The sequence below is a fragment of the Scylla paramamosain genome, chromosome 10, assembly GCF_035594125.1.
Source record: "Scylla paramamosain isolate STU-SP2022 chromosome 10, ASM3559412v1, whole genome shotgun sequence".
In the NCBI taxonomy this organism is placed as follows: Eukaryota; Metazoa; Arthropoda; class Malacostraca; order Decapoda; family Portunidae; genus Scylla; species Scylla paramamosain.
This window is the reverse complement of record NC_087160.1, coordinates 5,334,500-5,352,392: the sequence shown is the minus strand read 5'-3', so window position 1 is coordinate 5,352,392 and position 17,893 is coordinate 5,334,500. Positions and strand designations below refer to the sequence as shown.

The 17,893-nt window shown below is 35.3% G+C and overlaps 1 protein-coding gene across 6 annotated transcripts in view; it reads left to right on the top strand.

The window, feature by feature from the left end:
* The window catches only part of LOC135104147 (snake venom 5'-nucleotidase-like), a 90,329-nt gene extending 73,945 nt beyond the window's left edge, over window positions 1-16,384 (top strand). For 4 of the 6 annotated variants that reach the window (XM_064011198.1, XM_064011200.1, XM_064011195.1 and 1 more), the window contains exon 13: window positions 6,240-16,384. In XM_064011198.1, coding sequence (XP_063867268.1) covers window positions 6,240-6,353 — 114 coding nt within the window. In that variant the 3' untranslated portion in view covers window positions 6,354-16,384. Of the gene's footprint in view, window positions 1-503; window positions 1,372-6,239 lie in introns of those variants that run through there. The other 2 variants (XM_064011201.1, XM_064011197.1) reach the window with 1 other exon arrangement.
* Window positions 16,385-17,893: the final 1,509 nt, after the last annotated feature.

The window sequence follows — 17,893 nt, the reverse complement described above, 5'->3', positions numbered from 1 at the left end:
AGCTACTATGTGACTACTGTCATGTACGCGACATTTTGCAGTGATTCATTTCAGATCTGGAAGCCGAATGGTTTAGTTGTGCAATCTCTCTCTCTCTGGTGTTGCTCTTAATTTGTGCAAAAAATGTCAGCAAAATTAAAAGGATCTTTTTAATTTAATTTATTTAAATTTTTCTCTTTGCTTCATAGTGAAAAAACAATAAGCTTTAAGGCTTAGTGTGTGCTTTTCTAGTACACCATGCTGTTGCATACTAAAACTTATTTTTCATTAACACCAAATGATTTTGTTAACATTATGGCTGCCATATGCTACTTTTCTACAGAACATACTGATCTGACATTTGGATCACAATATAAAGTTGAGAGTGTAATTCAGAGATTTTGATTGATTTCACTGTATCTAAAATTCACAATGTGGAGGATTTATTATATGTATTTACATATGCTTACATTTCTCATTTATTTTTTCATATTGCCTATTTAAATGCCTTATTATTTTTTCAGCTTCTGAGCCTAATTAATCAAGATGGCTACCTATGTTTGAGGTGAACATATACCAATATCTTCCAGTGTTGTGCCAGTCTGCTTTAACTATTAATCTGAGATTGTTATTTTATGCTGTCTAGGCCCAAGATGCAGGTACTTTTGTAAACATGTTGCAGTGGCTCACTAATCCCACAAGCACTTAGTTGTTCCCAAGTTTTGTAATTTGTATTTAAGTTTGGCCTTGCTCTTTCAACTACTATGCCACATACAAGTATATGGTAGTCCATCATCCACATACACAATATTGTGGTATTTGTCATCTGACCTGGCCACTCTCAGACCAGTCCTGTACTGGAAACTGCTTTGCATCACCTGCCTTTAGTTTGTTGTGTTGAAGTAAATGTTTGTAGGCTTGTACTGGCATATCGGATTTGTGTGTGTAGTGTAATGGAATGGCTGAAGCATTATCTTTGCAAGGTTTTCTGCTTCATCTATCTGGTATAACCACAAGGAAAAAGGAATATTTTTTTATGCTGTTGGGATTCTGAAAGAATATTAGCTATTATTGTAATGGTTGTTCTTTTTTGAAGCCAAGGTCCACAGCCATATTATGATGCTTAGTGTGTAGGTAACAAAGGACTGTGAAGAATTTCGATAAATATTGTGGTTCTGCACATCACAAATTAATTACTGCTGCTAGTGACAGCTCAGCATATCCCAAATTATATGATTATGCAACAGAGCTGCAATTTAAATCTTAATGTCAGTGGAGATTATTGATGATAATATCCCATCTTACTTAGATCAACTACCTTGAAGAGTAACATCCAATACTACACTACTGCACATTCAGAAAAAAGAATCACAGCAAGATTTCTGTATTTGGTTGGGAAGGGAGGGAGGGTGGGTGGATGGGAGGGTTGGAGGTGTTGGTGGGCTGGAGGGAGGGAAAGACAGAAGAGAGGGAGGGAAATATCCACCTCCTCCCTACATTGCTTCCCATGCGATACTGGAAGATGCAAGGTAGCACACAAGATACTCAAAGAAATCTTTAATTTTCTCTTCTATATAACTTTTCATACAAAATCTGAAAGCCCCATTATATTCATGAGTATTTTATGTCCAAGAAGACATGCTTTGTTTTAAGCATAACCTTACAATGGCTGGACATTATGATTATAAGTATGTTTTATTTTAAGCATAATCTTATAATGGCTGGACATTACGATTATAAGTAAAGTGGTGTATAAACCATGACATTTGATTACTCTTGCCATAATTACTTTTTTTTTCTTTTAGATTGAAAACTGTTACATAATTGAACAAACACTGCTTTATCAGTGGATGTAAACAGAATTTATCTAACTTGTGTAATTGTTGAGCCAAGTGAAGAAATGTTAGTATTTCTCACGGGAGATTAAGTTTCCTTCAGACTCTGTGGGGAAGTGGTGACCAGTGTTCTCAATATAACACAGAGGTCTTGCTGAGATTCTTTCCCTGAAAGGACTGTAGATATAATATCTAATCCTTTGATCCTTTGGCTTGTAAACTTAAATTTGCATCCCCCTTATGAAAATTAAATTTATATTGTGATGTTTCTGTGCTATCTTTTTATTCTCTGAAATGGAGATCTAACTATGTTCAGAAATTGTCTCTAACATACACACACTGTACACCATTCTCATCCCTTTACTTTTTCAGTCATAAAATTTAAAATGAAAGTCTTGGATCTGCTTGCTCTTGGTCTGTCAGACGGAGGAAGCTCTCAGAAATTACTATAACCATCCATCTTTAGAAGCTCATAGGTGTTTGGGATTCCACACAATATCTTTGAAGATTGACTGAGTTTCATCATTAATAGGAAATGTCATAATTATAACAGTAGGTATTATGGAAGATGGTGAAGGAAACACATGCTGGGAATCGAATGATTCAATTCCCAGCACATGTTTCCTTCACCACCTTCCACAACTCATCACAGTGTCTTCACAAGTAGGTATTACCTCTTACCCACCGAAGTATATATTCCACACCATCCCACTTAACTTATTCCTGAAAATCACACCCTATGTAATGAAATTTTTCATGTCAAGAATCTACATCTGTAAATCATCAGATTAAATCAGTGATTGATTATCCATACAGCTGGCCCCAAGTCAATTAAAGTTGAGTATGTGTGTATATTTTCATGCATATTATAAAAGACAGATGAAAGGAGACACAAGGAATCTGGAAAATCTCTTCTGCATAGAGAAAGAGGGCTCATTCAGTTCAATCTGAATCCTAATGAAGATGCCTTGTGTACACTATTCCCTTTTAAAGTTGATGTCACTGTAGTATATATTGGACAGATTTGATGAGACATGAAATAGTATAAATAGGCAAAATCTTAAATGTTGTACCACTAGATATATTTTAAGCCTTGAAATCCCATATTTATTATTCTGTTTTGGTTCTGTTATATCCAGTACACAGTAAAGCATTGCATTGTCTGTTTCCTGAAAGTACCATTTATTATCTATACAGAGGGTGTTTGGGCTCACATATATTGTCTTAAGCTGAGTTTCACACATTACCCTCTTAAGTTTGAGCTCATTCTCAAACATAATGCTCAGCTTCTATGTTAGTAGTCTTCATGTAATAAGCATACAGTTGTCAGTTTTAAAATCCCCAGTCATCATATAATGACAAGTACGTACTTATATAAGTGTCTTTTTTAAAGTGAATGAGAATCCTGTAATGTACATAGTAGTGTTGGTTTGTGACCTTTTGTTCTGAATGTAATAACTAGAAGGGGAGAAATGAGGAAATTGGCACAATTACAAAATGTGAATGAGTACAGTTGGATGGCTGCAAGAATACCGTGATTGAATGATAAGGTTGAAATAATAAAAAAAAAATGCCTGGGGGTGTGTGTGTGTGTGTGTGTGTGTGTGTGTGTGTGTGTGTGTGTGTGTGTGTGTGTGTGTGTGTGTGTGTATGCATGCAACTACAAACCTCAAAATAGTGAGAAAGAAGAATAAAATAATGAAATTTTGCAGTTAACTAAATGAATGTATTAAGACCTTTGAGAAATGAATAAAGATGACATGCTGGTCAACATGAATGCAAAATTTGGTGATGAAAGTGCAAATGAAGTGGTTTCCTGGTGGGTGGAATAAGAATGGTGTAGGAAACTGGGGTGATAAGGAGTTGTACACCCATCAAAACACTATTCATTACTCTAGACTCTGAAATTGACTGCAACAAATACTGGCACAGCAGCTGTGATGACTTTGTGGAGGTTGGTACGCCTTCCTGTCTCTCCATACTAACTTAGTCCTGAGTGTGGGTTGTTTGCCAGAACTAAGTAACATTACATGTTGGGAGTCCAAATAAACATCTCATACTACTATTGCACTAGTGTGAACACAGCTGTTTTAAATTAATTGTGAAGCATATAATGGTTCATGGAGTGCATTCTCCACATCATACCAGTGTCATATAGCATACCAGTCACAAATTCCCCAGTAATTGGCAACATGGCACAGCAGGATTACCAACCTTGCACCATACCACACGGGTTGTACCAGAAATCATCAGGTGCTGTCCTATTGTATCACGCCATAAAGATAACGATAGGTGTACAATGCACACATCTTTTAGCTCTTTGCACATACCTTTTGGCATAACTCTCTCTCTCTCTCTCTCTCTCTCTCTCTCTCTCTCTCTCTCTCTCTCTCTCTCTCTCTCTCTCTCTCTCTCTCTCTCTCTCTCTCTCTCTCTCTCTCTCTCTCTCTCTCTCTCTCTCTCTCTCTCTCTCTCTCTCTCTCTCTCTCTCTCTCTCTCTCTCTCCTTGGACAAGAATGTAAGATAAGCAAGAGGGATTGATTAACTCAAGATCACTAGGCAATATATAAAAAAATAGATGTGATAGATGCAAAAGTTAAGTAAGCATCAACATTACACTGATTATTTAATATGGCAAACAGGTAACAATACTATTGAATAAATATCAACGATGAAAGGAAACTGTCACTTGATATCAGTAAGCTCCCACCCAAAGCTGTCACTGGACATAGGTAAGCTCCCACTCAGAGCTGCCAGAGCCCACATGGGGCATTGAAGTCTTTGAGACCAAGCTGTTGCAAGTGCCCTTGCCAAAATTAATACAGTATAGCCTCATGACCTTTATATACCCACATAATTTTGCCTAACCAGGGGTGGACTTGAAATGAACCTTGATTAACCACTTTGCTCCAAATGCTTAAAAAAATGGGCATTGCTCATTTATGATGTAGGCCCACGAGCAGTAACTTATCTAATTTCTAATACTATAATTTCTCTCTCTCTCTCTCTCTCTCTCTCTCTCTCTCTCTCTCTCTCTCTCTCTCTCTCTCTCTCTCTCTCTCTCTCTCTCTCTCTCTCTCTCTCTCTCTCTCTCTCTCTCTCTCTCTCTCTCTCTCTCTCTCTCTCTCTCTCTCTCTCTCTCTCTCTCTCTCTCTACACATACACAAAAAAAAGAAGTGTAGACTCACATCCATTGCCTTCATTCATCAGTAATTGTAATAAGACGATCTTCCTAACCGCATCAGCACACACACACACACACACACACACACACACACACACACACACACACACACACACACACACACACACACACACACACAGAGAGAGAGAGTGAGAGAGAGAGAGAGAGAATAGGAGGGTAAGAGGGCAAAGAAGGAACAAGGGAAGGGGAGAACTGTACGCCCCCCAACAGTCTTTCCTCCCTGGTGGAAAGGGATATAGGATGAAGAGAAGGATAGGAGGATATGGAAGATAAGGGAAGGACCATAGTGGGGGGGAACTATGATGTAAGGCTCTGCCAATAAGACTTCCTCATTCTGGATAAGGGATGGGGCATGGGGTAGCTCATTTACATAACTGGTGAAAACAGGGAGGGTGGCAGAAGCAATAAAACCTCAAGGACATAATACAGAGACTGTCAAGTCAAGGCAGGATACAATATCACTCATCAACAACTACACAGGTGTCATCGTATATTCCACTGGCACTTCGGGACACCTACATAGGCATCATCATATTGAAGGGGTTAAGCAGAGTAGAAGGGAACCATGAGTGGAGGGATAGTGTGCATTACTTTGGCAGACCATAAGTACAGACAGGAATGACATACCATAAGTAGAGTGAAAAGGAAGTGTCTGTAGAGTGAGTGGAGTTATGGTGTACTTCATGTCTGAAAAATACAGGTTGAAAATCCCTTAATCAGAATGTTTAGGGCCAAAAGTGTTCTGGGCTTTAGATTGTTTGATTTTAGAATATGCATACACACTTGTTTACAACAGGATCATATAACAAAAACAATAGTAAATAAAAATCATGTATGTACTGTCTAAAATGTATCCCCTATAACACTGCTCATTACTGTACTACTATTGTCATATTGACATAAAAATATGAATAGATTATGGATAAGGTTAGCACTCAAAAACTTCCATAGTTTGGAGATTCTTGGATTTTAAAGTTTCAAATAAAGAATTCTCATGGCAGAAGCACCTTCAGCTCTGTCTATCCAAACATTCCCTTCTTGCTTGTACAAGCATTTGGGCTTCTACTAACACCTCTTTGACACATATACTCCATCACTCTACACTTATGTTTTCTAAGGGGTTTTCCTCTCATTTAGATATATCACTTAACCTGTATAGTCATAATCTACTAATAGAGCATGAATAAGTGTTGTTATGCTATAATCTACACATATTGCAGGTATTGGAAGAGCTGTCCATGAAGCGAGCCATGCATAGTGTGTCCGTCATTGAGGAGGAGGATGAACCAATTACACCCTTGTCTCCCAAGAATAAACCAAATCCTTTAACATGAAAAGTTATTTCACCTGTCTACCAGAAACAACCTGGTGTGTGTGGTCATGCTTCAGGGAGTGAATGGTCAACCACTGACTGTCAATTGCCTATGCATGTCTTTACAAAATTTCTCTGCCAGTTATGGTGCTTTGTTTTATCTTTGACTCTATGAATGTGTCCCTATGAACAGGTAGCTAATGCCATTCAATAAGATATGATTTACAATTCAGTATTTTAGGCAAGTATTACAATACTTTGTGGTGTTTGGACACTAGTTTTAGAACAAATAATCAAAATCTATAGTTACTATTATTCCTGTACATAGTCAAACACAAATTATGCACTGAACCCTTAATAATTCATGTGTAAGGCTAAATATTTTAATGTGGCAGTCATTCAGAATTTTTTTTAATTGCCTCTAATAGAAAGTTTCTTTTGGATGTTAGGAAAATCTTGTGTATTTTTCTTCTTATTTTTCTTCTTCAAAATGATTGGCTTCCTTTAATTTCCACAACTGTTAATCTCCTGAAGCCTCACCTATGAAAATGAGGCACAACTTATATTTCATCTGAACTAGGTAATGAATGTGATGTAACCCCGTCCTTTCTGTGTAGCATCTTGAAATTCAGTTGCCAACACCAGTGAATATACAGATGCATCAGTCCCTAATCTCAACAGACTGATGCTTTTCATAACAGTTGTTTTGAGATTAGATGATTAGAAAGCCAGAGATGTAGTAATCATAGATTTAATTCATGCTTTTTATATGTGCATACTTGTGGGTAATGCATATGATTTTATTGTTTTAAAAGCAGGTGTTTTATCGAATAAAGTCCCCTTCACACCAGTACAACTAAGTGTGACAGCTGCTTATGCTTGTTCACTACACAAACATGAGAAATTCTAACAATGGGAGATGATTCCATCTGAACTGTGACATATTAAGGCATCAAGGTTTCAAACTTAAACAGTAAAAAATTTATTAATGTGTGCAACTAGTCGGCAACCATGGTTGCAAACTTCCCAAGCCTACTGGTGAATGACACTGAATTGTATGAGCTGTTCATGCTGAATGCTGAATGGCTGATGCCAAGGGGCACTTTGAGGTATAAAAGGGACCTTGTGTGGTTTGCAATCCACATATAATTGGGTCACCAGCAGCATATAGAGGGCATCACGTCAGATTTTTCAGTGTTTACATCTTCTGCTACTTCATGATAATAACAAAAGCCCAGTTGCTAATAAGGTTTCAGACTGTTGCAAATGTGTAGCAATGAGGTCAGTGACCACTCAACAGGTTGCCTTTTTTTTTTTTTTTTTTTTTTTTTTTTCAGGTAAAAATTGATAACTATTGTCATGAAGCTGGCTGCAGACCTCTTGCTCACAACTGCCTCCAGTTGCCTTATCAGTCATCATGTGTTCCTTTCAGTGGCTACTCTTCCCAGGCACTAAAAATTTTGTTCAACTTTTTGGTAAACTTTTGATCCACCTTTGTGACCTCCCAGTTCCCAAGACCACATCCAACTCTGCTGATACATGCTGGTGGCTATTTGGCCAACTTAGTCATGACTCCTTAGTCATTAGCAATTGTCATACTTAATTACACCAGTATGAAGAGGGCTTAACTTTATTCCATATCTAACCAATTCATTAACCTACAGATTTTCCTATTTGTATCTGCTGTTCCTTTAAAGCATGAAATCACAAAGAACATAAGCCATGCTTGAGTCTTAGATCTGCATAGCAACAAATAGCAAATGGCGTGCAACTATGCAATCTTATTTCACTACACCTTTGACCAGTCCTCTGTCTTCAGAAGACTACAAACCATTTATTCACAGTTAAGGTGCAATGGTTATATGGTATGTGATACTGCAAAAAATTTCAAGTATGTAAGCACTGAAAGTTGACAGAACTGTTAGACATGATAGTATTTGGCATTACATTTGATTTTCAATTGAATCTCCGGCATAACAAATAAATAGACTTTCTATGCAATGTTATTGTACTGCATATCATAATTTAGCTGAGAAGATGGGATTTAAATATATTCTATGCAATATCATTGTACAACAATGCTGCGTTCAAATACTGTACTGAAACGGGTAAATTGCAATTAACTATAATTTAAGAAAACTTGCATTTCAGTAAGGTCAAAAATGAAAATGAAATATTGAAGGTTCAGTGTACTTTATACTACTAATGTCATTGCATTACTTTTGAGTCCTGAGAGTGCATGTTGAATTATTTTGAATATTATTGTATTGAAGTAATATTATATGTAAAATATACAAAATATATACCATCTCACTATGTTTGTTATAATGTTGGCATTTTCAGTGACTGTTAAACTTTAACTTAATGACCCTCTGCCAAACATTACATTTTATGCATTTTTTGTTCTTCAGGTGATGATGAATAAGCCATCATGTTACTTGTTTGGTTAAACAAACAAGAACTAGGCTGCTTCTCATCAATTTAGGAAATATTAACGTCACTGCTGAGCTATCTGACCTTTATACCACTAGAAAAGTTTGCAACCAAAATTTTAAGAACAAAAATTTGTAACAATTGCCAAAGTCAAAATTTATGCAAAAGTGAAGTAACCTCTTTAGTAACATTTAAGTAATCTGTTCAATATTTAATACTGTGGTTTGTGTCTCAGATATGACAAAAACATTTTGCTTCCCACACTCACACAAACATGGCAACACTGGGCAGGTGATGTTCTGGGCTGTTGATTTGCCATTCTGACTTTTTATTAGCATCCACCATATTTACTTAGTCTTCCTGCCAAAATGCTGAGTGCAGGAAGCAAAATGTTTGTCATGGTCCAGGACACAGATTATGAAGTGCTGTACCTTCACATATAGGTGAGTCACCTTGTGGTGAGAAGAATCCAAAACTCTGTGGGTTGTGGGTAACTTGGTTAAATTTTAAGTGCTTTCTGTTCTGTATATCTGTTAAGTATTGAAAAGTTTATTTATAGTTTATCCCAATCAAATATAAAAGGCAAATGTTTTTTTTTTTTTTTTTTTTTTTTTTTTTTACAATGTAGAACACAGATGTGAGCTAAGCCTCAGGAGGGTACATTTTCTGTTATTGATAACTTAAGTACATCATCATCTCCAGCTATAGTCTCTGACATGTCCAGTTAAACCCTCCCATGGCTAACAGGACTCACTTTCATTTCTGCAGTTGATGCACCCCACAGTAACCTGCCAGCTGTAGGCTTATACACTGTCCCTGTCCGCAGCAAACATTAGACATGACTTGTTTAGATTGACAGCAAAGGCTAGATGCCATTAGCTGTGCTACTTAGTAATGTTAATGGGGTACCTGCATTATCTAAGTTATCAACACAGCAATACTTACTGAGTATTAGGATAATTATTTGCTATGGTACATGCCAGGTCATATGATCTCTCATATGCAAGCTACTACTCTATCTACTACAAACTGATTAACTCCAACATTATTCAACATTGATAAATTTGTCTTTGATATGAAACTTTACCAGCATATATGTTTTCGTTGTCATCTGTGGATACTCAAATAAGGTAAGACTGTCAATAGCCCATATATTCACATCTTTTGAAATATGTAACAAATTTACTTTGTTTTACAAACCATTCATTTATTTATAGGATACAATGATACATACACAAAATATAACTTAGCCAACATCTAAAAAATAAACAAGAGCTTTGATGCTTTGATAGGGATACAGCATCAATTTGGTGCACTTTTAAATGCAATACACAGGCCACTCAGCAAGCAAGATTATCACAAAATGACAGTGTTACCATGTTTACATGTCCTCAGGTGCCAAAATCACTTGGCCATAATAGGTGACATTGAGAATAATGCACATCTATTACAAATGATTCCATCCCCAGCAATGCTCACCGAATTTACTCTACAATTATTCATTCAAGGTGAACTCAATTCTTGCTTGGCATGGTGCACAAATCTGAATTTTCATCAGCACTAGAAGTAAACATAATGCCACTCATGTCACAGATCAAATAATTTGTGACACATCTGGAGAAAGTCAAGTAGTAAGAAACTTCTCATGAATGCCATTATCATATAATATATATATATATATATATATATATATATATATATATATATATATATATATATATATATATATATATATATATATATATATATATATATATATATATATATATATATATATATATATATTGCTTGAATGGTAGTCAGTCTTGGATCATTACCACCCATATTTTAAGACCACAGTTTTCACATTCTACATTATATACACACTTATATTTTAATGAAAACTTGATGAAAGCAACTTTTAAGTTTGGAAATTAAAGATCTTAATTTTTATGCAGCACTGTTATGGCAAAGTCATGGTCAACCAAATTGGTAATGTGTCAGATTCAATACATGGTGCCTCTCATGTTGATACATCCATCTTTCAAATGAATCTCTCAGTGTTTTAGTGATTCTTCAAAACTGAGCAAGACATTGGTATGCACTGGCAAGGATCCCATAAATGACAATTAATTGTCATGCCCTGCTTCAGAGTATCACAGAAACACCAGGAAATTGATCTGAAGGTAGAAGAAAATGGCATGAGATGCACCATAATCAAGGACTGCACCTGATATGGGCACTCAGGGTAAATATGAGTTCCAACACGTTATCACTCAGTCAAGACAACCACCAAGGTCCAAGGAGATTTTAGTCAGCCTTGATTGTCCAGTCATTACAGCCAATTCTCCTCCACAGATTATTAGCTAAACATACTGTTATTTGTTGAGTATTTTAATTTATTATATCAAGCTGGAAGGCTGATATTATGATAAAATCTTTCAAGTTATTTTCATATTCTAAGACAAAAACTAAATCTTAAATTTAACATATAATTGTTTTTTATCTCAAGCTTTGTCATCCTTTTCCTAAGTCTGACTGTGATAGTGAATGCCTTGCAACTCTATTACTTCTTTCCCCACTGTTCTGCTTCTCCTAAGCATGTATCTATAGCTGACATGGTATAAACCTTTGCTGCAGGGGGGGAACAGAATTAGGTGGCTATAAAGCCAAACACTTGAGCTGTGACAGAAATAAATTATGAAACAACATGCCTCTTTCATGGACTAGAATTACATTAGATCTCAAAGTCTAAATTAAATTTTATTCTTGCCACTCAATCATCTAAATATCTGGTTTCTTTAATAACTACCAATACTGTAAGAGATTAAGAGAATACATATTATTTATACTTAACTACAGATTGCTGTTGACAATATTCTGACTATTGTAACTGAAGCATATTTTGTTACCTTGAAAGTGTCCTGCATCAGCATATGCTGTCATGTCTCATGTCCTAGTTCAGGGATTACTTGTTGCTTTGTACTGAAAATAATATATTAAGTGTATATTCATTATGTTGAGAAGTTTGTTCATGAAAACTTTCTTAATTTTAACTAATAGTGATAATGTAGCATGTGATGTCATAGATAATATACCTGTATATTGTTGATTACATGTTGGGAAGAATCCCAGTATATGGCAGTATTGGTAAGAATATAAAGGTTTAAATCCTCTATCAATTTTAGGATTAGTACACAACCATATACCTATATGCTGACAAATTCTGTGATATAGTATACTGTTAAATTTATATTGCCCCATCCCTCTCAAGACCCAGTATTATATTTGTCAAGTTTTGCACAAAGTTTGATATTTTGGTTGGAAGCATAGTACAGGTTGGCATAATGCTTAGGTGCACAGGAGTGGTTATTTTATTACTAACAACAACATTGTTTCAAAGGGTAACCACACTGCATAACAGTTTTATAAAAGCACAATATAGTTAACTTTTACATGATATCTAACTTAGTGTATGGTAATGAAACATTTTGTGTATGTGGTGAATTATGTTCTGGCACTCAGTCTTCTTTCATTTTTCATAAGTGTTCTCTCATTCAAACTTGTTCCATCTACTCTTATATTGATGACTACCCTGCATTTCTCAATGTCATTTGCTAGATACCAACACAAAAAGAATCACTGTTAATGGAAGGAAGCCACAATCCATCTACTGTAAGGTCTAATCTATACATTTTGAATGGAACAGGATTAACATCATGTTGTTCAATACCTCAAACAGAGTTCTTTAATTTATCCACTATAATGAATCTCACCTATTCTTTCCTTAACACTTCATACCTAGATTGTCCTTACTAGAAATCTTAACTGGTCTACTAAAAATTACTCATCTTATCCTTACAAAAAGTATCTTTCATGATGTTTGGTGTTCTATGTTCCCAACACATTTTTCCCCTTCCTCAGGTGCTAACTGAATTGGCACCCTATCCACCCTTATACCACCTCCCCTGCTTCAACAGACCATGTTCAATCTCTCAGTTTCCCTTGCACCTTTACATTCCTTGATAACAAACTGTCATTTCCTTGTTTACTCCTGGCCTCCCACCACCTAGTTGCAAAACATTTTCTGCTTACTCTATCCACCATATTAATACAAGAATTAACCATTATCTTCACTATTTCATATATTAACTCTGAACTTGGAGCAGTTTTTTTTTTTTTCTATATTCCTATGATGAACTCTAAATTTTTAGAGAGGAGCTTTAAAACATCTAGAACCCAACCCAATTGTAGCTCCTTTAGATTTAAAAACTCTCTTGGGCAGCAGCAATCAAGTGAGCATTTTCCTCCCAATATTTGTAGCCTTTAGGCAATCCATTTTACATGCAAAGAAAATTTATACATTTGCACATCTGTTGAGAAAAACATGACTTGATCTAGGAAAAAGTTCCTTATCTTTTGGGTTTCAACTCTGTGCTCCTTGTGACTCCACTCATAAAGTCCATCATTCCCTCCATTGCTTGAAAATTTTATGGAAATCCTGTTCAAATAATTGCTAGGTTCATGATCACTTGTTGCATGGTGTCATTCCATTTCTCCATTTGGGATACCAGTAGCATTTTCTGCTTAGGGAACATCCGTAAATGAAAAAGGGTAATTTCTGAAGAACAGGTGACCTCACAAACATGAGAAATTTGCAGTTTGATGAAATACTTGATGAGGAATGAAGAATGGGCCTGGGCATTGTCATGATGCAGCTGCCAGTTACCTGACTCAAACAGATCTAGTCCTACCCTGTTCTTCTCACCTGATCCAGGATTTCTTGACCAAGCACTCAACATCAAGTGTTTGCTAGATCTCTGTACTCTCCAGATATAGATCCATTTAGACTTCTAGCTATTCCTCAAGCTGAAAATAACACTGAAAGTGTCCTGTTCTGAGTGGCATAAACATCATCATGCATAATGCAATTGTACATCTATTAGTGATTTTAGAACAGGACTCCTGGAAATATTTTCAGCAATTGAAGGACCAATGGACCAAACTGGAAATACATTAGTGTGAACCACTTTCTGTCCTCCAACAAAGATCAGATATTTTTAACACAACTTGCATTAGTACTGGAGATTGCATATTAGCTTTGAGTAGTCACACAAATTAATTTCTTGTTACATGCCAGTGTTTAGAGTCTTCTCAGAAGGAACTAAGAAATTAGCAATTTAAGTCCATATCCATGATATAGAAAAAAACAATTAATGTACATACTGTTGCAAAAGCCTTAAGTGTCTCCTGAGGTACTATTCATAATATGACTGCACTGTAATAATTAAAAGACTGACAGACATTACACTTATAATATGTACGGAGTGAGAACTTTCTGGAGAGATAGACTGTATTTATCATTCTTTTCTTTAATCAACTTGGTTTTTTTGGCCACCCACTGGATGTGAATACAAACAGACACTATAAACTAAGAGAAATATCTTGTGATGTGAATGCCCAAAACAACCAAATAAAAACTTAATACAGCATTTCAAGAGCAGCAGTAATTTTTTGATGACATGGAATGTTTCCAGAAGTAAGACTGAAAACATGGTGCTTCACCACAACATACCATTCAATAACTGAACATTAATATTTTTGCCATGCATTATTGCAATTTTATGGTGTTCAAATGCAAGATTTGCAGAGTTTGTTTGATATTAGGATATTAGAGTATCCCAATATCCTACAATATTAGAAAGACAGACTGATAGAAAATTATTGACAAAAAAAATCTAATATATCTTGCTTACAATGGTTTGGAAATCATTGCTCAAATTAATATACTTCTGAAAACAAGTTAATTGCTTTGTTCACTACTAAGGATTCCAAATTTACAATAGAGTTGTGTCCCTATGTTCACTTGTAATCTACTTTAGTACACATCCAGTGTTTAAGCTATACAAATTCGGACACATTTGAAAGGTATTTTGTATTAGTATAACAAACTGCATTCATCTGCCAAGCAGCAGATGGAAAACTTACATGATTGCCCCAAGAAGCTTAACTTCAAAATTCCCAACTGTCACTACCATTGTAAAGACCACAGCAAGAGTACAGCATTGAGTCAAGCTAATCTTCATTAATTTGTTTACTATTAATAAAGTGATGAAGATTTGCACATTTGATCAGGAATATTTACCATTAAAGACTAATTACTGTCAAGGATAAGTGCTTGTTTTGCCATTCCGTAATCACTCTTGAGTCATTGTGTAAAATTACAGAGTTCATTATTTTACTAACGTAACTAATATTGGTGCCTAGCTGTATAACTCAGAACCTTGTGAAATCCTCAGTTGATGACCAGCATAGGAGTAATTATTTTCAGAGGTGTTGAGATTTCTGAAAGGCATGTCTAAAACTTTGCCAAAAAACTTTCAAGTGGGTATTCTGGGTATTCCTGATATAACAGTGATGTACAGCAAGCTCACCAATCTGGAGCTTAGCAAGGTCATCTTATGATGGTTTCATGACCTGGTAGAATTCACTGCAAGTAGAATGCTGGGATGCAGTAAAGGCAATTTGTACTTTCAATTCTGGTTGGTATATTTTTGGATATGTTCTCCAATTATGTACTACTTCACTTTCAATAAAGTTGTGTTCAGTGAAAGTCAATTGTATTCACAATGTATTTCAGGTGAAATTTTTGAGTTTGATACAATTTTACTCATTTGAAGCAGTGCATTTTACTTTCTTATTGGGTTTCATCCAATATTTTAGAAGATGACCAATTCTGCAAGGGAAATTTACTCAAAATTCTCACTCTAGATTCTTATGCTATTTCTTACATGTGCAGCATGTTATTATAACTTCATTAAACAGATAAATTTGGAAAGATCAAGTTAGGACACTTACACACAACAGATGTTATACAGAGACAGGCTGGATAAATTACAGTTGACAAAGCTGAAAAAAGGGAAAGATTTGAACACTGATGTTAAAAGTAGAAAGGGGTTCAGAAAATATGGACAGAAAAGCCCTAATGTCAAGAAATTAAGCTTCACAAGTAGAAATATTGCCACCTGGTGAAAGTTAGACACGGAGGTGACATGAGCAAAAAATATTCATGACTTAAGATTGTTGGAGAAAAGTAAATATGAAAGCAGGACTGCATGAACTAGTCTGAAATATATACACATACACAGTACTTGTCTCTGACAGTTGCCTGTCTATTTCACACCATCGTGGCAAAATGATATTTAGTTCTTTAATTGCCTCATCTCCTATTACAATCTCAAGGTTGTCATTGTTGCTCTAATTGTCCATCTGTTATCTGTCTGTTTGTTGCATGTGTGACCTTCCCATGTCCACTTTTTCCATTGAATAGTAATATCTTCAAGTTTGGTTTGCTCTCTAATCTGTGATGCTTTCTCTATGTCTTTCTATATTTTGGCAACCATTATTGTCTCCATTCTCCAGGTTTCCAGTTCATGTTGCAGCTGGTAGAATACACTGATGCATTTTCTTTTATGATGGTGGAGGATTTCATAACACTACTGTATTTTGTTTACCATAGGCAATTGCATATTGCTATTCTTAAGTTCTTATCATTCCTTTTATATGATCTGTATGAGTTTTCTGTCCTCCATTTATATTTCATAGCTTAATATGTCACTATTAAACATCACTTTTGTTTCAGTGGTAATCTTATTCAAGCATTCTTTGTGACTTGAGTGGCACGGTATGTCTATTCATGTTACCTCTGATCTCACAATGAAGTAGGTTATGGATGTAGTTCAAGAATAATTTAACAATTTGGCAGGATTCAAAACTTCATTGTTCCTTCCCAGCAGACAGAGCCAACTCAAATAGTTGTGCTGCCTGGACAGATTGGCTTTCTGTTTTTCACTTCTTAATTATCTCTTCCAAGGTGAATCCAGCATATATTGTAACAAGTTCTAACATGACCTCAAAAATACTAGTAAAGCTTTCCCCATGGGATATGACAGAAACTGTCAGACAGAGACAGAAAAGTGGCATATGTGTGCAATTAAAGATCAAACTGATTCATGTATGGCAAAATGTTAATTAGGCATTAGTGTCATGACACTTCCAACCTATGCATTCCAGAATTTGAGCTGCACAAGTGCAATGTGATATGAATTGAAGTTTCCATGTACTGAAGATTTTTTTCAAAATCGTAAAATGTAGGAACTGTAAATGATATATATATATATATATATATATATATATATATATATATATATATATATATATATATATATATATATATATATATATATATATATATATATATATATATATATATATAATTCTTTTTTTATTATTTATCATTTGATAAAAAATTTGTTTGGTTACTTGAGTTATTAGGTATGAATTTTGAGAGGGCCTTAGTTAATAATTGTTAGCCATTAATATTTATGCATTAACCAATACCCTCGAGGCAGTGGTCTTTGCACATTGCAAGAGTGATGGATGTCTTTCTCTGATGAACCTCAAAGGTGATTTCAATTGACTTCACTAATCAGAGCATCTTTCTACCTTGATATTCAAAATGTCATTTAAAAAACACTTATACCCCTATATGCATCACCTGGAGGCTACTGGTTGATGTCAACTATAAAGTGACATGATTGTTTGTAGTACATAGTTGTCTTTCAGGCATATTTCTCCTCTGACCATCATGGCTTAGCTTACATGCAGCCATGTAATAATGCAGAAGTCTTGTCCAATAGAAGTTCACGTGTTATGACTGTTCACAGAGTTTACAACTATGATATTGTTCTTGTATTTATTTATTCATCTCATAAAAAAATATTGAATGCTGTACAAGAGGTGATACGTGGTGCTTGGAATAAAATGAGATGCTAAAACGTAATTTTAGGATAATGGTGGTGAAAGCTGGTAAACTTGTATTATTAGGATGTCATATATTTAAAATTATTTAATGTCAAAATCAAAAGTTTTTTTTTTTTTTTTTTTTTATAAATAAATCCTGTAATCAGTAACAGCTGGTCATTCCACCTACTACCTGCTTGATGGTCACTAGAGAACAGAGCATAAATGGTTTGCTACTTCAGATATAAACCTTGTGAATAGCCAGAAGCAGATTTTGTGAATAGCCAGATATATACAAACTTTGTAAGTAACCCAAAACTATCCAGCAAGGTACTGGTACACTCATTA